Source organism: Labeo rohita, chromosome 24, assembly GCF_022985175.1.
Source record: "Labeo rohita strain BAU-BD-2019 chromosome 24, IGBB_LRoh.1.0, whole genome shotgun sequence".
In the NCBI taxonomy this organism is placed as follows: Eukaryota; Metazoa; Chordata; class Actinopteri; order Cypriniformes; family Cyprinidae; genus Labeo; species Labeo rohita.
Genome location: NC_066892.1, coordinates 24041654 through 24066066, shown reverse-complemented (window position 1 = coordinate 24066066; position 24413 = coordinate 24041654). Strand labels below are relative to the sequence as shown.

Sequence of the window (24413 nt, the reverse complement as noted above, 5' to 3'; positions counted from 1 at the left end):
ATATTTTAATAAAAGAATTTTCCTGCCTTTTTTGTTTTTATGTTAAAGCACTGATTACTGAGAGAAATCTAAAAAACATTTATTGAGCCCTTCAGTTTTTTGTCATCCAATTACATGTCAATGACATATTCAGATTCCATATCATCTCATTGGATGTGTTCTTTCTAGTTTATTTTGTTTATTTTATTTATCTCTCAGTTCCTGTCCGCTGGCTAAATGTGTGTATTCCTGTCTGTTGGTGGCAGGGGGGCTGAATGCAGACATTTGTGCCCAGGGCTTGAGGCTTAGTCTGGCCTAATCTGGGTCACACAAACCTAACACTTAATACGCATGTGCCACTGGCCTAGCGTAGTTCACTGGACATGAACCAACTCTCAATCCCTACAGCACCAAAGTCACACCAGATAAGGCATAATCATTCATCATAACATAAGATTTCAACATGCAAGTTCAAATGTGGTTCATGTCAACCTGAAATGTGAGAGTGATTTAGCATCAAAAAGATTTTGCAATAAACAGACCCAATTCTCAGATTTTGCAACAAAACATTTGAAGTAAAATATTTTTAAAAAATGATACTGAAATATTTCATTTTATACATTTAGTAATTTTTAAATAATAATATAACAAAAATATATAATATAATATAATATAATATAATAATAAAAAAATGATACATATATATTTATATTTTAGGTTACATATTAATATTAAAATGTAACCTAAAATATAAAATGGTTAGATTTGACCCTGAAGTACTTTCACTCAGCAAGGATGTTTTAAAATATTCAAAGTGACAATAAAAAAGACATCTGTAATGTTACAAAAGATTTTTGTGGAATCAAATTTTAAAAAAATATTTGAAAATATGTTAAAATACTAAACAGTTATTTTAAACTCTGACAATAGTTTACAATATTACTATTTTACATGTATTTTTGATCAAATAAATGCTGCTTTGGTGTAATATTCAAAAACATTAATAATCTTGTATCGACTCCACGCTTTTGAATATTAGTGTAGATCTACATACAAAAATACACGTCAAAACAAATCTCGAGTGAAATATTTTGAGACCAAATTTGAGATTATAATGGCTTCGTTCTAGTTTTGTCACATTGCATTGCTCATTCTCAGTCTGGATGGGTGTGGGGGGTGTAAGGTGTGTTTTTTCTAATAAGAATCAAAGAGAACATGAGAGAGACCCAACAAAGACAGTCTGCAGTGTGTACATGAGCAGTCAGAAACATTACCACACCGCTCTGTGATTATTCCCACCACCCCCACCACTGACTGCAGTCAGAACGCCACTGCTCCTACAGCACAGTGCTCAATGGACGGATGCTTTCTCTGTGTGTGTGTGCACGTGAGGTGTATTAGAACACAGAAGTGCTGCACCATCAAGATGACACTAGTGATAACAGTTTATGTTCTGAGCCTAAGGACAGTAAACAATCAAATTTCACCTTCAGACAGGTGGGTGCACGATGGAGAGAAAAACTGCTTGGTCTCTTTTTTGTATCCACAAACATACAGCCATTCCAAGAAATCAACGTATATTAAAGGAGAAGTCCACTTCCAGAACAACAATTCACAAATAATTTACTCACCCCCTTGTCGTCCAAGATGTTCATGTCTTTCTGTCTTCAGTCGTAAAGAAATTGCGGTTTTTGAGGAAAGAATTTCAAGATTTTTCTTTAAATGCAGTTTAAATGCAGCTTCAAAGGGCTCTAAACAATCCGAACCGAGGAAGAAGGGACTTATCTAGCAAAACGATCGGTCATTTTTTCGAAAAAAAAAAAAAATTGTATACTTTTTAAGCACAAAAGCTTGCATAGCACAGGCTCTCGTATGCGCGTCCATGAGTCATTCTTGATCGATTCGTTTATTTTGAACGAATCTTTAACGTGACTCGCGAAGAATGAGTAGTCTCGGGAAGTGATTCGTTCAGTCGTACATACGTAACATCTTATTAGGTTCAGTACTGGAATTAGTTCACCTGTTTTGTGTCTTCTGGTTTTTCAAGTCATTCGTTCATCTTATGAGGCTGTCACGTGACGCTGATTTTGCTAAATTTAACGAAATGACTCGGAAAAAAGATTTGTTCACTTTGCTGAACAAGACTCAAAGGTCCAAGTCGGTAAAATGATCCGAACTTCCCATCACTACTACGAATCACGTCTAAGTTCATCGTCTGTGTACTCCAGCTCAAAAAGGTAGAGTACGGCGAAAAACTTAATCTTATTTTCTCCTACAACTTCAGAATCATCCACATCGTTGTACCTTTTTGTCTGTAAACAGCATTTGACCTACTTGCACTTTCTTAGTCTTTGCGCGTTCGCTTTGTAAACACTGGGTCTGTGGTTCCTACGTTCGGCTTGACCTTTCAACATGATTCAATAGTACGTTGTGAACGTGCATGCCAGAACCTGTGCTACACAAGCTTTTGTGCTTAAAAAGTATACACATTTTTATTTTCCAAAAAAAATGACTGATCATTTCGCTAGATAAGACCCTTCTTCCTCAGCTGGGATCGTTTAGAGCCCTTTGTAGCTGCATTTAAACTACCTTTTGGAAGTTCAAAATTGGGGGCACAATTGAAGTCTATTATATGAAGAAAAATCCTGATATGTTTTCCTCAAAAACCATAATTTCTTTATGACTGAAGACAAAAAGACATGAACATCTTGGATGACAAGTGAGTAAATTATTTGTGAATTGTTGTTCTGGAAGTGGACTTCTCCTTTAAGGGTGTTTGATCTTCTTTGCATGTTCACTTTGCAAAGACTGGGTTGGTGCTTCTGCAGCAATGTAGGATGATTTTAAAATTATTTTTGAAGTTGAGGGAGAAAATATGATTGGAGTTTTTCGACATACCCTAACTGTCTTGAGCCAGAATACATAGAGTTAAGGGAGAGAAAGGCAAGACGAGCGTTTGAGATTAAAAAGTATTTAAATAGTATTTTTTTAATGAAAATAACCAATCATTTCGCTAGATAAGACCCTTCTTCCTCGGTTGGGATCTTTTACAATCGTATTCGGGATAGTTTGAAGCCGTATTTAAACTGCATTTTGGAAGTTTAAAATCAGGGGACCATACCAGTCCATTATATGGAGAAAAATGCAGAAATGTTTTCCTCAAAAAAACATAATTTCTTTACGAATAAAGAAAGACAGACATGAACATCTTGGATGACAAGGGGGTGAGTACATTATATGTGTATCTTTGTTTTGGAAGTGGACTTCTCCTTTAAAGCTGCTCTAAAAAAGACCTAAGAATGAAACCGGCCTGGCTTCCAACAGCTCCAAGGCCCGAATAAGCAGAAGCGCCATCCATCAGCATGCTAAAATCACAAATTATTCCATGTACTGACACAATCCTGACCTTGTGAACTGTGAGGTCTTTTTGAATATCATCTGAATATTATGTACTGTAGTAATGCAAATCAGCGTTTGAATACAACAAGTGTCAAACATACAAAAATGAGGGCATGCCACCTTGGAATTTTGAAGAGAGCTCTCATTGGATGAAGATCAGCAAGAGGCGGGTCTCCATCACCCAACTCTATGGCCGTGATACCCAGAGACCACACATCACAGCGCTCGTCATACGTGGAGTCGAGCTGCTGCTCACACGCAATGACCTGGTCAAATACACAAACACAGTCATTACTGAACTGCAAATGTATATAACTGACACTGACTGCTGCCACCAGAGCACAGAAATAACTTCCACCGGTATATGTTTATTGATCATAATCTGACTGATAATAAATAAAAACATACAAAAAATAACATGCAGGCAAAGTGCATATTTTTGTTATTTGTATATTAAAATACATTTTCCAGCTTAATAGAGCTTAAAATAGTTATATGTGGTATATAGTTATATAACTATATATGCAGTTGAGGTCGAAAGTGTGCATACATTGTAGAATCTGCAAAATGTTAATTATTTTACCAGAATAAGAGGGCTCATATAAAATGAATGTTATTTTTTTTATTTAATACTGAATATGATATCTCACTTAAAGCATGTTTACGTATAGTCCACAAGAGAAAATAATGGTTAAATTTATAAAATTTACCCCATTCAAAAGTTTACATACACTTTATTCTTAATACTGTGTTGTTACCTGAATGATCCACAGCTGTTTTTTTTTTTTTTTTAATGATAGTTGCTCATGAGTCCCTTGTTTGTCCTGAACAGTTAAACTGCCTGCCGTTCTTCAGAAATTCTTTAGGTCCCACCAATTATTTGGTTTTTCAGCATTTTTGTGTATTTGAACCCTGAGGGACTATTACAGAAGGTTAAAATGCTTACCGATGCTCCAGAAGGAAAAATGTTGCATTAAGAATCAAGGGTGAAAACTTTTGAACAGAATGAAGACGTGTACATTTTTCTTATTTTGATATTATATTTTTTCATTTAGTGCTGCCCTTCTAAAGCTATACAGAAGATACTTACATGTTTCTCAGAAGACAAAAGAAGTTAAAATTACCCTGATATTCTAATTCAAAACGTTTTCACCCCTCCGGTTCTTAATGCGTTGTGTTTCTTTCTGGAGCATCAGTGAGCATTTAAACATTCTGCAATAGTTGCATATGAGTCCCTCAGTTGTCCTCAGTGAAAAAAGATGGATCTCAAAATCATACAGCTATTGTTGGAAAGAGTTCAAATATATACAAATGCTAAAAAAAAAAAAACAAAGAATCAAGTGTATATGCAACTTTTGAACAGGGTCATTTTTTATAAATCCAACTATTATTTTATCTTGTCGACTATAAGTAAAATTTCATTTATGTGAAATATCTTATTCAGGTCAGACACTAAATAAAAAATAATATGCATTTTGTATGATCCTTCTTGTTTTGGTAAAATAATTAATGTTTTGCAGATTCTGCAAGGTGTATGTAAACTTTTGACTTTAATTGTAACTAGCTAGCACAGTCACTCCAATTAAATGCTTACAGGTGCTTTATGTATTTTGTAGTTAGCTATGTACAGTATGCAATTTCATATTTAAAAAAATGAGAATAGAAATATTATGTCAATAAAAACCTTTTTTTTCTAATGTTAATTATATATTTTAATTTCTTAAAGAATATACATGATATATATTTTTATTAAAATATAATTTTAAAAAAGAGACTAAACAGGGAGGTGAGACATATAATAAATCCAAAGCAAAAAAGCTGCAATTGTGTAAAAAATAAATAAATAAAATAAAAAAACTGACTAATTTCTCCATAAAGAGAATCATTTTAAGACCCTTACATTAATCTGTAACATTGTACAGTAAACATTATGTGGATAGAAAACCACAAAATGGAATACAGATGGTCTTACCTCAGTATTAGAAACAAAAAAATAACATGTCCAGCGTCTTTGATATTTAATCCATGTGATTAGTCCAAAAATAAACCCAGAATGTTTCCCACAGATGTTTACAAGTCTAAAAGTGCACTTATAATAAATCTCAGTTTGTGTTTTGACTGTTTTGACACTTAGGACAAATTGAGGCACGTAAGCCTCTACCCTTGAGTCATATGAAAATTTCGTCAACGATACTCAAAACAACTTCAGAGGTCTAGTCCTCTTTGCCTGTCTCATATGGAAATCTTATGGAAAAACTAAGTAAACAAAAACATTTGCAGTCCACAAAGTCACCGCCATGCTTTGCCAATGGTCCTACCTCAGGAGCCATCCAGAAAGGTGTTCCCACCGAAGTGTTCCTCCTTAGCCGGGTGTTTGTAAGCTGGGCCGACACCCCTGATAAGAGGAAGAAACACGGACAAAGCATTATGTACGGTACTGTATTTATCTGTACAGATTCAATGGATGACTGCTGGATTTGAGGAATGTCTCTGGATTGTCTGTACTGGCGTTTACCCAAGTGGCAATGGAAACACTATTTGAACAGAGATCAAACAAGGTCACAAGGAAAAAAAGAATGTGTTGTCTTGAATGCAATGATCAAAGTAACCCAGCACTGACCCTCAAGCCTTCTAACTGAAACTGAAGTCATTATTTACCTAAAATCTTGACCTGAAAGTCTTATTTAAGAGCTGTGGTCATCATTCACTTGCAAGAGCAGAACGGACATTATTTTTGGATTTTTTGGGCTAACTATTCCTTTAAATTTACAGTACAATTTACATAAAAAGCTAAGATTAATATTAGTTTTAGAGAAGCTAGCTTGACTGATGGAGTGGTGCTTGCAAGGCAATACTAAGAGAATGGTTAGTATTAAACATCATTGAAAGAAAAGATAACCTAAAAGTGGTAACAGCAAAATGAACTAGATTTATTCAAATTAGGGCTGTCAAACGATTAACCGCAATTAATGGCATACAAAATAAAAGTCTGAGTTTGCCTAATATATGTGTGTGTACTGTGTGTAATTATTATGTATATATAAATACAAACACATTCATGTATATATGTAAGAAATATTTACAATTATATGTATTTATTTATTTTTATTAATTCATATTATATATAAATACAAATATTTTGTACATAACATATTTCTCTTAAATATATACATTAATTTGTGTGTATTTATATATACATAATAAGTACACACAGCGCACACACATATATTAGGCAAACTCAAACTTTTATTTTGTGTGCGATTAATCGTGATTAATCGTTTGACAGCCCTAATTGAAATCAAAAATAATTTTTACCGTCACTGATTTACAGTTTACAACTCAAATACATATACATAATATGGGTTAAATCAGGTAGGAGAAAAGTTTAAAGTAACAATTTAAAGTATAAGTTGCAGTTAACCACGTTTTGCAGTGCAGGTTTAGCTTTTAGGTTAGGTTACATTACAAAAATTTCACCAAATATTTGTGGGCAAAAAGGTCTATAATCAACAGTGTATCAATGTATGAAGCACAGCTCATATTGAACTCAAACCAAGCAGCTTAGGAAATCTGTGTGAGGAAATCCTTCACCTTTAAGTAGTTTCCTATTGAAATAACTGGATTTGGTTTGCAATATTATTAATTATATTATTTATATTATATGAATATATTTATATTTGAATTTTGAAGTCTCTTACTGCTGTACTTTGATAGAAATCTCACCAACATCAATGATATCATTGTAATACTTGAAATCTGTTTGGTGTTTTTTCTTCATATCTGTTTGCATACTGAATTGTGACTGGTCTTTTCTATTTTGCATCTATGTAAATATCTATAGTCAGCAACAGCTAAATGGCTAAACCAAAGCCTGAAACCTATACTTACCTAAACCTAACACTATTCTTTACCTTCAGAAAATGCAAATAGTGTAACTTGTTCTAAGCACAAACTTCAGTACACGTCGATATTTTTCCTGGGAAACAAGCAGGGGCATTTCCATTGATGGGGCAATGGAGGCAGTGTCTCCTCAAAACATTGGGTGAGAAAACGATTTTAGTAGTAAAATAAAACACCACAAATACTACAAAATAATATAGCTTCAAGCATTCATTACTAGGGTTCAAGCACTTTAAGGGATTTAAGCACATATGAAAAAAGACATTATTTAGCAAGCCTGTAACCACCAAAATCAATTATTTAAAATAGCATTTTTGGCAAATCCAGGTAATTTACCATAGAAATATAATGTTATGACTTATAGCTCTGTCTGTGGTCTGATCTCCTTAAACCTTTTGCATTCTTGTTTAGAATCACTTGTCGCATGTGCTCACCAGGTTTCGTGAAGTTTTGAGGCTTTAGGCTTTAGAGGATTTTGGGTAAATTTGGACAGGCCCCTTTTCTAAACAAGCTCGTCATAGCTTTCCAAAGAGTACATTTTTTTATTTTTATTTTTATTTATTTATTTATTTATTTATTTATTTTGATAATTATTGACCTAGGGAGCCCAGAGAATTGTACTGCAGTGATTGTACTGAACTTTCCAGATTGAGTGAAAAACCTAGGACTAATTTGCAAAAGTAGGTGTTTTACATCTTCTCAATCCTTTACCAAATGATTTGATTGACAGCAGCAGTTGTCCAAAGTTGTCCTAGAAGCAAAGTTGTCCAGAATGAGGAGTGCTATCATATGATATGAATATCGTGTGTTTGTGTGGAAAAATGCTTACGCCCTTCGAAAATGTGATGGCACTTCGAACCACGACAGTGCACAGCAGTTTTCATGTTGATAGGACAAATGCTGCGTAGTTATAGCAATTTTTATGTTTTTTCCCTCTTATCGTGCCACCAAGTGGCCAAGCTCCACAATTTTTTCCCCGTGACCTCAGATTGAGCTCTTATTTTAGCGTTCTGGGTTTAATGAAGATATCTCACTCTGTTTAGGAGTTATAGGCATTTTACTAAAAATGGTCCTGCCCCTTACAAATGTTTTGGTATCCCTTTGCGGCAGTGAGTCAAAAGTTAAACTTTTTTTTCTTTGATAATTATTGATATTCATTCTCCAGAGAATCTTTCTGCACTGCTTTGATTCTGATTGGGAAAAATCTAGGACTAGTTTGAAAAAGTAGGTTTTCAAAAAATACAAAAAACCCAAAAATTTTGTCAGGCTTCCGACTGAATCTGACATGAGTTTGGTGTGAGCCAAGGATTCCAACGACATAAGCCACTTAAGCCTGCGACTGATGGTTTAGGAGTTAATGATTTCATACTTTTGATCACTGTAGCGAGCCTTGGGGATGTTATCGGCAGTGTGAGTACTACCATCCCTCCAAGTTTCAAGTCTCTATGACTTGGTCTGCACGGGGGGGTAACTGAGAATGAATGAGGAAAATTCATGTGAGAGGAGGCAATGCCTGTGATCGGATATGATTGGATATGACTAGTTATAAACGGCTGTGATTGGTTCATGCGATAAATCCCACCTCTTGTTTTTGTGCAAGTTCCGCGTTCACGAATTATTCAGTATTAACATTATAATGGTGTTAATAGGAAGACCAACGAAAAAAAAAATAAATAAAATAAAATTTAAAAAAAAGTAAACATCTCACACACTTAGATATAACCACTTTAGTTAACTATTAAAAAGAGTAGCTGAACACAAGTTCACAAATAAAACATACTGTTTATATAATTACTGCCTTGAGTTATTATTTTGGAATAAATGTAAAATGCATAAAAACACTAACCTCATGAGATTCACACTTGAGTTTAATAAACAGAATATTGACTACATTGTTAATGTAAAAATATTAAATAGATTTTTTCTTTTTGTGATAGTGCAAGTAATGTTTATTTATCCAAGAAAATGCAACCAGGACATGAAATTACATTTGACTGAAAAAAAAAAAAAAAAAAAAAACCTTTGCCTATTAATTTCAGAATACTGCATAGATATTATAAATTGGATTTGTGTGTGCTTTGAAAAAAACATGAATTCAATTAAAATCTTTAAATTACAAAAATCTGAAATGTTTCGATTAGAGCAGATTATGTTGCGCTGATAAATTTAACTATGAACACGACTCATATTTAAAGTGTTTCTAAAGAAATCTTCCATCAATTTCTGATCGGATTATAGCTTTTGAATCACCAGTATGAAGTAAACAGCCCATTCTTGGCAGCATCAAAAAGGATTCTCTGCTTTCACAAGACTCACAAACACATTAAATCCCCACTACACCAGAGACAAATACAGAAACATCTATTCACATATGCTGTGGGCTGTAAGTGGACAACAGACAATAGATGTACTGAAGAATAACAGTTAAACACACACACACACACACACACACCACACTAAACAGTCTCCTGCGGCTGTTCCCTTTCTGCTACATTAGATCTGCACGGGGCCCCAGGGCCGGTCTTAATAATCATCAGAGATAACACTGCCAATTAGAATATTCATGACAAAGCCACTAAAGCACCCTCCTCCATTCCCCCTTTCCTCTCGCTCTTTTTGTCTAATAATGCAGGTTTTTTTCGTTCCGATGAGTCAGTGTGGGGGCTTTATCTGCTCAGCATAGCGTGAGCCCCTTCACACGGATAACGCATTAGCCCTGCGTGACTCTGAGCGCTCTGAGACGTGGGCACGTGGAACCTCTGCATACAGCCATGGCCCGACAGCCACCCACTCGCCGTGGCTCCATTCCTGACAGTGGGAGACAGATATCGCCCCCAGCAGGTCTCCGGCCAGGCACTCAGCAAATACACTCTTTTTGGAAAAATTAGGCTGACAGGGAAAACAGAGCAGCGTTCAAGTGAGGTTTGTGTGGTTTGGTGCAGAAAGAGAATAGAAAAGAATTAATTCCCTGCTTTCACAATACATTTGGGTTAAGGCATCAAACAATCAATCAATCAATCAATCTAATAAATAAATACCTTCTAATAAATACCTTCTATTTTTAAATAAGTAAAAATACATCTAAATTTTAAGAAGGTTATACAGATTAGATGGCCATTTATAAAATGGATAGTTGTGATCCTGAACGCTGATTGGTCAATACTGTTTCTGAATCTGGTGAGTTGAGCTCAGTGTAAATGGTGTTTACATATACAGTGCACAACATAAATGAGTACAGCGCCTCTGAATAAATATAAAAGATGTATTTTCCTAATGATAACTATTTTCTGTAAAATAAGTAAATTAGCCAATTTAGTTTAAATGAGCGATTGCAGAAATGAGTACACCCTAGATTTAATTCAGCAAATGTATAATATTCTAGTACTTAGTATGTCCTCCAGAAATTTAAGTACACTGCTCTGACCCTTCTTGGCACTAAGCGTACAAGTTCATGACAAATTGTCACATCTGTCCTGTTAAACTACTGGAGGATGACCTCCTTAAATGCCCTGGTCTTAAATGGGGAGTTTTGCTCAGCACGTCTCTACAGAATCTCCCACAGCTGCTCAAGAGTGTTAAGATTGGGTGAAATGCATGTCCACTGAAGGATTTTCATGTCTGAAGATTGCATATCATCATTGTCATGTTGAAAAATGGCCAGCAACACAGGGTATAAGGACAGGGTAGCATCTTCTGTTTCATGTTTTTGTATTACATCACACAGTGGTGTGTGAATTGATGACGGCACTGATAAAGCACAACTCCCTCAGACCTTCAGCACTCATACATCCCAGTATAAGAGCTTTACTACCACTGAACATCATTGTGGGAACCAGGCACTTCTCACTGCACTCCTCCTCTAGCAACACCAGAACATTTTGGATGTTTTTGGATCCGAAACGATTGACTTGAGTATGAATTTCCAGAAGTCTATATTTTGTAAATATGGGCCTTAGAAGAGGTTAAATGAGTTTATTGTGCTTTGGCTACAGTAGGTAATTCCGGTGTAGATAAACAACCATGCATGTCACTTTTGCATGCTTTTGTCTTAAACTGTGAGGTAAACAGTCACTCTTTTCATAATTTTTGCCAACTCTGAGACACTTACATGATATTTCTCCTGCTCTTTTTCTGGCAAAAATTCACTCATCACTAAACGAAAACTTAAAGTGAAGGCCTGATTAATTCAGGAGCCTTGTCACAAGTCCATTGTTTTTGAATGTGCTACTTCTGATATGTTTTCACACTTAAAACAATGACAATCAACAATCGTGGGAGCAGCCTTGGTCTGTGTGAAAATGGCTTAATTTGAAAAAGGGGTTATGACTTACAGGGATTTAAAAAACACTGGGTGGATATTTAATATTATAGGGGTAGTTGTGTACACACTGCCAACACACATTTATGTTCAAACAACATGTAAAAGTGAATTTTGCATCCGATGACCCCTGTAAGATACAATAAGTATTGCATTCATTTTTAAGTTCATGACTCTTGTTAGACTATTAGTATAAAACATGAGTGCTCTACTGCATATGAACACAGCGTCTTTTAAGCCCTGTCTGAAATGAAGGCAGGGTACATTATTTGGCTATTAGGCTTACATAATTGACACACAAATTAGGAATGATTTGTTTGGATCAGGACAGAAAGCACTCCATAGTTTGACAAACATGACTTTCTTTCTTTTTTGAAATATGTGAAATATATACTCTATTTTCCCCAATTCACCATTATGCAGGGAAAAATAGTGCATTTTTTGGTAATGTAATTCTTGCAGATTTATTTTAAGCATCTAAAATACTGTATATTATTCTTTAAATTTGGCAAATGTATATTTTTCCCTGACTGCTGCCTTATTTTACACTTTATTTACTTACTATTAAATGACTTTGGGCTATGGAAGTTCTTATAGTGCCATCATGAGGGAGAATACATCATCACTATCTTTAGTTCAAGTGAAAGACTTCAAATTTTGAACATGTATATCTGTTGAAAGTTTCTTTTGTCAACCTTTAGGGATACACTAACATGTATGGCCTCAACCAAAAACTAAAAACTTAAGATTTTTCATGAGGCCTTTAAAGCTTTAAAGACCTTTCAAAAACATCTCTTTGTGTCATGCTCTAATGCCACATTACCATTTTGCATTTACGTGGTTGCATTAACACTAATCAGCCACTCTGCATGCACTGCTTATGTAAATGCTTCATGTTAAATTATGAAAATTTGAAAACCATATATTTTGAGCACTGGTGTAAAGAGGGTGTTTATGAGAATGTTTAGTCTGTGTTTTAAACTAAAAGAAGGCCAAGATATTTTCATATTCAATAACTACAGGGAAAAGAGAGAGAGAGAGAGTAAACAACACTGTTCCAAACCTGCTACAGGGACATTGTATGATGAACAGACTGAAATTTAAGTTATTTACTAAAAATCTTACTTGACAGCTTTAATGACCATTCACTGTCAAAGTGATGAGGGGAAAAAACAGCTTGGACATTTTTTTTATAGACATTTTCTTGTAAAATAAATTCATATGGGTTTCAAAGAACATGATGTTAAGTAAATGAAGACAATTTTCATTTTTAAGTGAGCTGTTCCATTAGCTCTGCACTTGTAGTGTACAAAAAAAAAATAAAAAATAAAATAAAATAAAATAAAATAAAATAAAATAAAATAAATAAATAAATCAATGTTAAGTACATTTTTATAAAGTGCATTTTAACGTCAATATAAAACTTCTGCATTACATACAGTACATTGTACATTAAATGAACATACAGTATATATTTTAATCACTATGTTTTAATAATTGTTTGTCATGTTTTAAAGTATACTTATTCTGATGTACTGACTACTACATCAAAATACTTAAAGAACTTGATTGTATTTTTTTTTTTTAATTTAATATATTTTAAATGTACTAAACTGCAATGAAATCATTACAAATCTGTACATTGACATTAATTTTAAAGATAATATATTTTAAATGTAATAAATCACAGCTACATTGTTACAAATGTGTAATTGTAAATATATTTAAATACAAGACATACAAGTTTCAATAGAAATGATATTGAAATACATTTGAGGTTAGCACAAATGCTGGTCATTACATTTAACAGTACATATTGATATTTCAAAGAAAATAGAGGTATTAAGTACATAAAGATGGATAGTAATGTGGCTCAAAAACACTGTAAAGTTTAGCTAATTTCAATTAATATTTTTAACTTCAATTCAATGCTTTTCTGTTTCTTATAGCATTATAGTTTTGTCTTGTTTGTAGTGTGATCACCGTTTGTGTAAGCAGTAGATGTGTTAGTTCATGGTCTGTGTACTGAGTATGGCGAAAAACTTCATCTTATTTTCTCCTACACCTTAAGAGGAGGACATCGTTGTACCTTTTTGTTTGTAAACAGCATTTACAAACTTACTTGCACTTTCTTAGTCTTTGCGCGTTCACTTTGTAAACACTGGGTCTGTAGTTACGCCTACGTTCCGCGTGACCTTTCGACTTCATTCAATAGTACGTAGCGTCGTGGACACGCATCCCAGAGCCTGTGCTACACGAGCTTTTGTGCTTAAAAAGTATAAAAAATGTTATTTTCCAAAAAAATGGCCAATCGTTTCGCTAGATAAGACCATTCTTCTTCGGCTGGGATCATTTAGAGCCCTTTGAAGCTGCATTTAAACTAAATTTTGAAACTTCAAAATCAGGGCACCAATGAAATCCATTATATGGAGAAAAATCCTGAAATGTTTTCCTCAAAAAACATTATTTCTTCACGACTGAAGACAGAAAGACATGAACGTCTTGGATGACAAGGGGGTGAGTAAATTATTTGTGAACTGTTGTTCTGGAAGTGGAGTTCTCCTTTAAGTCTAAAATTTAAATGATATTTCTATAACTCTTTTAAGAGCATCCCTAAGTGTTCTTCTTTTTCACAAAAGCTTATACCTGGAAGACAACCACAAACATGACTTTGCTGCTATCAAGGTAACAAAGCAATTTAGTGCACAAAATACACCAGCGGGCACCCTGAGCCCTTCAAAGTAGGCCATAGTGATGCAATAAGCCAGTGCAATTCTATTGGTCAAATGTCTGTGATGTCACTGAGGAGCTCATTCAATGTCCTTGACGAACTCTGACAGAAAGCTCTTTCTGCTGACAGCAACTTTGCTACAGCAGTTTTGAGTTTCTGGCATGACTCATCACTCTATCACGCTCTCTCCTTTCTCTCCTTCGCTCTCCGCAGCGCTCACTCCACCTCTCCTCTCTCTACCCATACGCCCATCCCCCTACCCCTCCCTAAAAAGAAGAGGATGTCCCGTTATCTCCTTTGGATGCAGTCGACTAATTATGGGCTTTATGTGCCTCTGCTCTGGGTCTGATACCCCTGTGAGGGGGGCTTTTGGGGGTAGGGGGTGGGGGGCAACTATCTCCTCTCAGGGGCTAAATGCGGCCTAGAGAATAACATAAGAGGAGATTACATTTAGAGTGGATTTTAGGATGGAAATTAATAGTGAAGGGGGTGAAGGGAACGTGTGGAGCATAGCAAACATTAGTCTGTGCCACATCACAAAAGCCTACGATTGGCTGTTTATTCCCAGGAAAAGCATTTACTGGCTTTCTAAAGGTTTATAAGCTCTTGTATATGGCTGTTCTGGAAGGGGCTCTTAAAAATGCTCCACTTACTTCCTCAATGAAAAGTAGATGTGTTTTTTCAAAGTAATAAAAAGAGGCACCCAGGAATGGTTTATTTGTTGTATTTATGATTGGGAATCACAAACTGGTTATATTTTGAACTAGTATAATTTTTGAGAAAATACCTATTAACTGTTTTTTTATGACATTTGGTTCAGTGAATGGTTCTGGGACAGTTTGGATGAGGACAGATTCATAAAGTAATACATTAAGAGAGGCAGTGTTATATTGTGAATACAGTGAAACATAAAGGTTGTTAGGCACACTGCACAGCAGATTATACACAATATCACACCGCCTTGAGTCCCTTAGAAAAGGTGATTTTCATTAAAAGATTATTTTGAAGTCCCTACATTTTTTTTTCTCTCATTTATAGGGGTTGGCAGTATGACTAAAATATGATTTCACGAAGTATGTGTGTATTACAGTAGCATAGCTTTTTTCTCTCTCTCTTTTTAATTGGAACTTGATAGGCAAAAACCAGAAGACGGTTATTTATAGCAAATAAATGATGAATCTGGTGCCAGTGCAAAAACAGTTTTACATTATGTAACACCTGAGTTACACTATAACACGAACAAAGACTCTAAATTCAGTTTGAACTAACCATATTCAAAACCATTGTAAATTATTTGATACACACCAGTGTTGTTTTAGTATTATTTAAGTAACAGTTTATTTACATTTAAGTAATGCTTTATTTCAACTGCTGAAAAATGACTTTTATTTGTTTTAGTTTTGGTTAACAATAACAATGCTGTTAAATTCTATATACATAACATACACTACCAGTCGAACATTTTTGAACAGTAAGATTTTTTATGTGTTTTTATCTTCTGCTCACTAAACCTGCATTTATTTGATTCAAAATACAGTAAAAGCAGTAATATTGTGAAACATTTTTTTACTATTTAAAATAACTGCTTTCTATTTAAGTAAATTTTAAAATGTAGTTTATTCCTGTGATCAAAGCAAAATTTTCAGCATCGTTACTCCAGTCTTCAGTGTCACATGATCCTTCAGAAATCATTTTATTATGCTGATTTGCTGTTCAAGAAACATGTGTTATTATTATTATTATTATTACTAAAATATAAAGCTTTTGTATACATTATACACTATACCATTTAAAAGCTTGAAGTCAGTATTTTTTTAATAGAAATTAGTTGGAAGTAAGGATGCTTTAAATTGATCAAAAGTGATGATAAAGACATTTACAATGTTACAAACGATTTCCATTTCAGATAAATGCGGTTTCTTCTGAAACCTGAACAAATTCTACTCGGCTGCTCTCAACATAATAATAATAACAATAACAACAACAATAATAATAGCAATAAAAGTTTTTTGAGCAGCAAATCAGAATATTAGAATGTTTTCTGAAGGATCATGTGACTGGAGTAATGGTGCTAAAAATTCAGCTTTGGAATCACAGCAATACATTACATTTTAAAATATATTCAAACAGAAAACGTTATTAATAAAAAGTTATTTTAAATAGCAAAAATATTTTTAAATTTTACAGTTTTTGCTATACTTTGGATCAAATAAATGCAGGCTTTGTGAGCAGAAGAGACTTCTTTAAAAAACATTACAAATCTTACTGTTCAAAAACTTTTGACTGGTAGTATATCAACTATACATACATAAACTGTAAACAACTGAACATTGCAATTTCACTTTATGTTTCTTCACATTTTTTTATGTAAATATGTACAATCCTGCCAACTGATTGGCACACAAATATATTTACTGTAAAGTAGCGGTATAGCAAAATCGCTAACGGTTAATACATTTCTCCCTGAACACAGTATATTACAGTTTTTCTCAATTGCTTAAACACATTTCTTGAAATTATGCCTCGCTTTTTCAAAACTCTAAACACAAATCCGTAACTTCTAACTCAATTCCCCGAACTTACTATATTCAGGTCAAAATGAAGCTCTCCACTCAAAACAATTCAATCTTGCTGAAAAAAACAAACTTTGTTCTCAGACATGACACACAAACCCTCAAAAACACACACACTACAACACAGTTTTACACACTGATGAGATCAATTCAAAACAATACTACGAAAACTGGTAACAAGTGTTGCTTGAAAAAAAAAAAATTCACATGATGAACACAACAAATGTATGCATTTGCAAGTGTTTTAATCCTTAATTTATTGTACTGTAGACAACAAAAATAATTGTTCTGCCCCAGCATCCTGTCTTTGGTCTGGAACAGGCCAAAGAACCTCCTCAACATCACAGACTAAATTGGCCCTGGACAGGCAGCAGTGGTAAAATCCTCTTGCAAGCCTGATCCAACCCTGGCATGCATCAACTAAAATATATGAGACTGCTTGTTTTCTTGCCCTTGCCCTTCCTATTTCTCTTCCATGTTGTTGTCATCATCCTCCTCCTTTGTCTCATCCTCTTTCTCTTTTACCTCCTACTCTTCCTCTTCGAAATTTCACATTACTGTATGCGGGGTTTATGACTGAAAAAGACCGGATAGGATTCACACTTACAATTTTAGTAGTCGTCTGACAAAAAAATATATATATATATAGATAAAAAAAAAAAATAAATAAAACACAAATACATTACAAAGTCACTGTGAAATAGAAAAGAAAAAGAAATAAGAGTAAAGGCGGAAATATAAATTAGAAAGTCCACTGTCAGAATTTGTAACTCTTGTGTTGTCCTCTGTCTATATGTGCTTTCTAGTTGAAGGTTCATGAGATGTTGAGATGTACCTTTGAGCTGTTTCAGAGAACTGCTTTATCATTGGTTGATCTGTAGTTTCTACATTAGTGAAAGTCAATATTCACTTGAACAATTCATGGCAAATTTACAAAAGGTCTAATAGAAATGTGTAGAATATGCTTGACAGTTTATGACAACTAGATCAAAAATTTAGCATTTACTGTAAAGACATATTCCATGAGCTAATGACTTGATATTTTGAGGGGTAAGACTATAGCACAGAGAACTATATACATGTAATACATTTTGAGCAACATAACAATAGGAACTGATAATGTAGGAAACCGCAGACAAATCAGTTGCATAATCAGTTGCATGAACATACCAAAGCAAACGCAATTTGTTTTTAAAAAATTAGAAAAATTTTATGATGTGCACAAGTGACTAGATGATGTGGAGGTTGAACAAGTAGTTTTGAGAATTTCATTTCTGATCTGAGAAATGCACCTAACTGTAAGCTGACTTTGGCCCTTTTATCTCCATCGAAGGTTCTGATTGATGTGTGATAAATTTTGACTCCTAGTGTTTCCACTTGGGTAATTGTGTGCTAATTGAGCTCAAACTTTGCAGACTTTAGTGAACAATATTGAATACTAGTGCTTTCTAAATGACCACATGGGGTAAGCACTAAGAAATGTAGGGATTTGTGTGTAGAGTTTTGCAGTAACAGTTCACAAATCTGACTCATGTGTTAAAGTAGGGGAATAGTGTTTATAGTTCAGGGAAATGGGTGTGCTTTTTGAAAAATGGCATTATGGTTTTGAAATTTTAGTTTAAAAGACTGGTTATAGTGTTTTAGCAATCGAGAAAAACTGTAAAGCAATAAGCCCAAAGTAGCCATGGTTCTTAGTGAATTTATAACAGCTATGGCACAACACTATAAATTCACTACAAACCACGGTTTCACAGGGCTTATTGCTTTTATAAAATGATTATTCCATGTAGTTATTAAGATTTCACAAAATGAAACAGAGCAAATAAAGTGCAATGATTTGGATACAAGCATTATTCTTCCGCCAGACAATGTAGTTCCTCAGAAACGGTTGTGGTTGCAACAAAGTGGTTGCCGAACAACACGCAGATGTAAACAAAGGTGTTTGTAGTGTAATTTACAACAGCTTAGAACGTGGCTCAACCAATCAGAATCAAGGACCGGAACTATCCATTTTATAAACCTTCATACCATTTCGACTTCTGTTGAAATTTGAAATCATTAGGTTGCTCAGAGTGGTGAATACAAACGCTGTCTATTTGCTTTTAATTACTAAAATAATTGTTAATGAAACTGCTAAAGAAGCAGAATCATGAAGGTGAACTGGAATCAATAAATCCTGTATGATTGCATCTCATCATGCAGCTCTGTTTTGACACACTCTATTTAAGAACGCTTCATTTGGTTAAGAAAAGCTAGAAGCAAATCATTAGTAACTGAAAGCAGACAATATCCTCTGTCCCAATGATGACAGTCAGGGGCTTTAATGCAAGTGTGTCAGACATCCACCATCACCGTACATGTAAATGCACTGCTCTTGATGAGAAGAAGTAAGTGCTATTCAATTAGCACTGAAACGCTCACGTGTAATGGCTTTGACCCGTGTATAAAACACTGTTTTCAATTTGCCAATCTCTCGCTCGCACACAAGCACATACACTCAATCATTCAGGCTTTCTCTCTCACAGCCAGCAGTCCCTTCCAAATAAAAGAACAACTTCCTCACCGAAGTCAACTAGCTTGATTCCTCCTTCTGTGGTGAGCAGGATGTTGTTGCCTTTGACATCTCGATGGATGGTCTTATTGACGTGTAAATGCTGGAGACCCTTCAGAGACAAGAGCACATGTTACAGACCCATTCTCACTGAAAAGGATACATTTGTGTAAACATTTTAAAATATAGAGGATCGGGATGGTTTAGGACTTTACCATAAGAGCTTCATGTAGGATGTAGGCAATGATGGGTTCCTCCATGCGGTCTCCTCTTTTTAGCATACCTTTAGCCAGATCTGTGACAGACCCTCCATTACACAACTACAAGAAAGAAATAATTTTTAGTTTAGTTTTTTTTTTGTAAATATACTGAAAAAACTGTTTCTGCTTAAATAATATAATAAAATAAAATGAACTAAAATGAACTAAAATGGTTATAATAATAGTAAATAATAATCTTTATTTATCTTTTTAGTAAAGAAAGAAAGAAAGAAAGAAATGTTATTTTGTAAATTTTATTTATTTATTTATTGCAAACATACAGAAAGCAACCTGTTATATATGGTAATAAATACTTTATTTTTATTTTATTTTATTTTATTTTATTTTATTTTATTTTATTTTATTTTATTTTATTAATACTGAAAACAACCTCTTACATATGATAATGTAACCCGTTCCTGCTTACTAAATAAATAAATAAATAAATACATAAAATTCAGAAGAAAGAAAGAAATTATTACCATTTTTCCCAAACATACAGAAAGCAACCTATTATGTATGGTAATAAAACCTGTGTCTGCTAAAATAAAAAAAAAAAAAAAATAAAATAAAATAAAATAAAATAAAATAAAATAAAATAAAATAAAATAAAATAAAATAATATTGATTCAAAGAAAGAAAGAACAAAAGAAAGAAAAAAAAATTGTTATTATTATTTTATACTTTTTAAAATATTATTTATTTATTTTATTTATTAAAAAACAAAACTTATTATTTAAAAAACAAAACAGAAAAAGAAACCTGTTTCTGCTTAAAAATAATTTAAAATAAATAAACAAACAAACAATAAACAAATAATTAAAATTTAGAAGGAAGAAAGAAAGAAAGAAAGAAAGAAAGAAAGAAAGAAAGAAAGAAAGAATACATTATTAGTTTAGTATTTTTTAAACATACAGAAATTATCTGTTATATATGGTAATGAAACTTGTTTTTGCATAAAAAATAAATAAATATAAATAAGTAAATAAAAAATAAACAAATAAATAGTCAATAATAGTAATAATAGTAAAAAAAAAAATCTTTAGTAAAGAAAGAAAGCTAAAATAAAATAAAAAATAAAATAAAATATATTAATTGCTTCAAAATCAGAAGAAAGAAAGAAAGAAAGAAAGAAAGAAATTATTATTTTATACTTGTTTAAAATATTATTTATTTATTTTATGTATTTATTTTCTGCAAACATACAAAAAAAAAACACTGAAAAAGAAACCTGTTTATGCTTAAAAAATAAATTGAATAAATAAATAAACAAACAAATAAACAAATAATTAAATTTTAGAAGGAAGAAAGAAAGAAAGAAAAATAAAGAATATAGCATTATTATTTTACATTATTTATTTATTTCCTGCAAACGTACAGAAACAATCCGTTATATATGGTAATGAAACTTTGTTTTTGCATAAAAAATAAATAAATATAAATAAAAGTATAAAATATAAAAGTAAATAAAACATAAACAAATAAATAGTCATTATAATAGTAATAATAGTAAAAAAATCTTTAGTAAAGAAAGAAAGCTAAAATAAAATAAAATAACATAAAATATATTAATTGCTTCAAAATCAGAAGAAAGAAAGAAAAAAAAAAAGAAAGAAAGAAAAAGAAAGAGAACACTAAACATTGAGGCAAAAGAGCACTTGCTTTTAAAAGGCCTCACATTTCTGATCTTCATGACCTTCATCTATTTTCCCTTTCCATCCTGCAGACCGAGCAGGTCAAATAACAGGTTCCCCATAGAAATGCTGAAATTTCGAAGGGAAATGTACAAAGGTTGCAGCTGTTTGTAATGTACAAAGAGATCTTAAATAGTCCAGGGAAGCATGTTTTAAACACAATTTTCTATTGCATTACAAAGCCTAACACAAAGTTTTTACAGCAACAGCATCCTATAAAACTAACTAATGCTTGATGCTGTGGTTATGATCAATGCTAAATGCTTGTCTTCAGTCAGAGGACACAGAGGTGAAAATGGTTCTTTTTTTCTGAAGCAAGCCCTCTTGAAATTACATAAAATTGTCTAGCATGTTGCCAAGGCAACAACAATACCCTCTTATTTAGAGCCATTTAAATCGACCAAAGGCAAACACGGCTGTCTTCGGCCCGCTGCTATTGTAATGGGACAAAATGTTTGGATGAATGCTTTGGCAGTCTCTTATTCACTATATCCCAAAACCTATTCTCTTGTATTTTGATGAAAGAAATAGAAATACAGAAGCAGAGATGTGCACCTTGTAGCTTAAGAAAAACGTCTAACCAATAAAGGAAAAAAAAAAAAAAAAAGCAAATTGCCTCTAACGTTACTAATGCAACCAATTACAAATCCTTTGAAAACAATCTGCTTGATCCGGCCTTTCAGCAGAACACTGAACACTTCAAAGGGAACATCAATGACTCACATCACTTTATGTCCCGAGAGGCCATTTACATTTTCACTTCTGTTTCCAAGACTCATCCCAAGGGGTTCGAATGAGTGGGCGGATAGACTTGATTTCCCTGATTATGCATAAACCTCAAACAACCGCAGAACTGTACATATGTAAAACTGTGTCATTTCTGTGCCACTAGTGGCACCAAACAGAACTGCAGCAATGATTGCATTTCTACATTTTCTGAAATGTAAGTGGGTGTTGGCAAGGAGTTGCTGTGGTGTTTTAAGTTGTTTTATCTGATTGCTAGGGTGTTATGTAGTGTTTGTAGGTGGAAGTCAAATATGTGACCCTTGACCACAAAACCAGTCGTAAGTAGCAGGGGTAAGAGTGCGCGGGGCACAAACTAACCTAGGGTTAGTTGTAACACACGTGGTTTAAATATTTCCACACATGCTAGCATAACCAAATTTACGGTATTTACTAGTTGCCATGGCAACACCATACACTGTAAAAAACAATTTGTTGAGTCAACTTAAAATAATTTGTAACCTGGCTGCCTTAAAATTTTAAGTTCAGTCAAAAGTTTATTTAACTTGAAATGTTAAATTATACTAAGTGACAACTTATTGAGTTGTTGTTGAGTTGAATCAACTTCAAATTTTAAGGCTGGATTACTTACCCATCTGTTAAGTTTAGCAAACACAAATATCTAAGTTGTTCCTTAGTACAACTTAACATTTCAAGTTGACTAAACTTATTTTAGTTGACTGAACTTAAAATTTTAAGGCAGCAGGGTAACAAATTATTTTAAGCTGACTCAACAAATTGTGTTTTTTATTTTTTACAGTGTACAGAGAAAAAAGTGCACCAAAATTCAAAAGCCTTTTGAAGATATCGCTGAATTTTACCATAGAAAAGTAAATGTCTGGCTGAAGTAAATTTTTCTTCTCAGTTTTTAGTATTAATTTAAAATGAGACAAATCTGCTATTATTTTAATCTCCAATCTGTTGTTTATCAGTTCAGATAGTTTATTAATGCTTGGCAAGTCAGCAGAAGACACAAACCAGTTTTATATTCCAGTCGCGCTGATGGGGAAAGTTGAAACACTGCTTTACAATCCTTCCCGCTATATTACAGTTTTTCTCAATTGCTAAAACACTATAACTAGTCTTTTGAACTAAAATTTCAAAACCATAATGCCATTTTTCAAAAAGCACACCCATTTCCCTGAACTATAAACACTATTCCCCTGCTTTAACACATGAGTCAGATTTGGTGAACTGTTACTGCAAAACTCTACACACAAATCCCTACATTTCTCAGTGCTTACACCATGTGATCATTTAGAAAGCACTAGCATTCAATATTGTTCACTCGAGTCTGCAAAGTTTGAGCTCAATTAGCACACAATTACCCAAGTGGAAACACTAGGAGTCAAAATCTATCACACACCAATCAGAACCTTCGATGGAGATAAAAGTGCCAAAGTCAGCTTAGTTTGGTGCATTTCTCAGATCAGAAATGAAATTCTCAAAAGTACTTGTTCAGCCTCCACATCATCTAGTCACTTGTGCACATTGTGCATTTTTTTTTTAACAAGTTGCGTTTGCTTTGGTATATTCATGCAGCTGATTATGCAACTGATTTGTCTGCGGTTTTCATGTTGCTATAGTCTTTCCCCTCAAAACATCAAGTCATTAGCTCATTGTATATGTCTTTGCAGTAAATGCTACATTTTTGATCTAGCTGTCAAGCATATTCTACACATTTCTATTAGACTTTTTGTAAATTTGCCATGAATTGTTCAAGTGAATACTGACTTTCACTAATGTAGAGACTACAGATCAACCGATGATAAAGCAGTTCTCTGTAATAGCTCAAAGGTACATCTCAACATCTCATGAACCTTCAGTTGGGAAGCATATATAGACAGAGGACAACACAAGAGTTACAAATTCTGGACTTTCTAATTTATATTTCGGCCTTTGCCCATATTTCTCTTTTCTATTTCACAATGACTTTGTAATGTATTTATATTTTATTTCTTTTTTTTTATGTTGATTTTTTTTTTTTGTCAGACCACTAGTAAAAGTGTAACTGTGTATCCTATCTGGTCTTTTTCAATCAATATCCCGCATACAGTAATATGCAATTTCGAAGACAAAGAATAGGAGGTGAAAGAGGAAGAGGAGGAGAAGAAGGAGGAGGACGACGACAACAACATGGAAGAGAAATAGGAAGGGCAAGGGCAAGAAAACAAGCAGTCTTCTATATTTTAGCTGATGCGTGCCAGGGTTATAACCAATTAGAG

General features: G+C 33.5%; 1 protein-coding gene across 1 annotated transcript in view; it reads right to left on the bottom strand.

The window, feature by feature from the left end:
• The window catches only part of myo3a (myosin IIIA), a 105242-nt gene that overhangs the window by 55592 nt on the left and 25237 nt on the right, over window positions 1-24413 (bottom strand). The window contains exons 4-7 of the mRNA XM_051098242.1: window positions 19667-19771; window positions 19464-19563; window positions 5697-5773; window positions 3499-3644 (exon numbers count right to left, since the gene is read on the bottom strand). Of these exons, the coding sequence (XP_050954199.1) occupies window positions 3499-3644; window positions 5697-5773; window positions 19464-19563; window positions 19667-19771 (428 nt within the window). The remainder of the gene's footprint in view (window positions 1-3498; window positions 3645-5696; window positions 5774-19463; window positions 19564-19666; window positions 19772-24413) is intronic.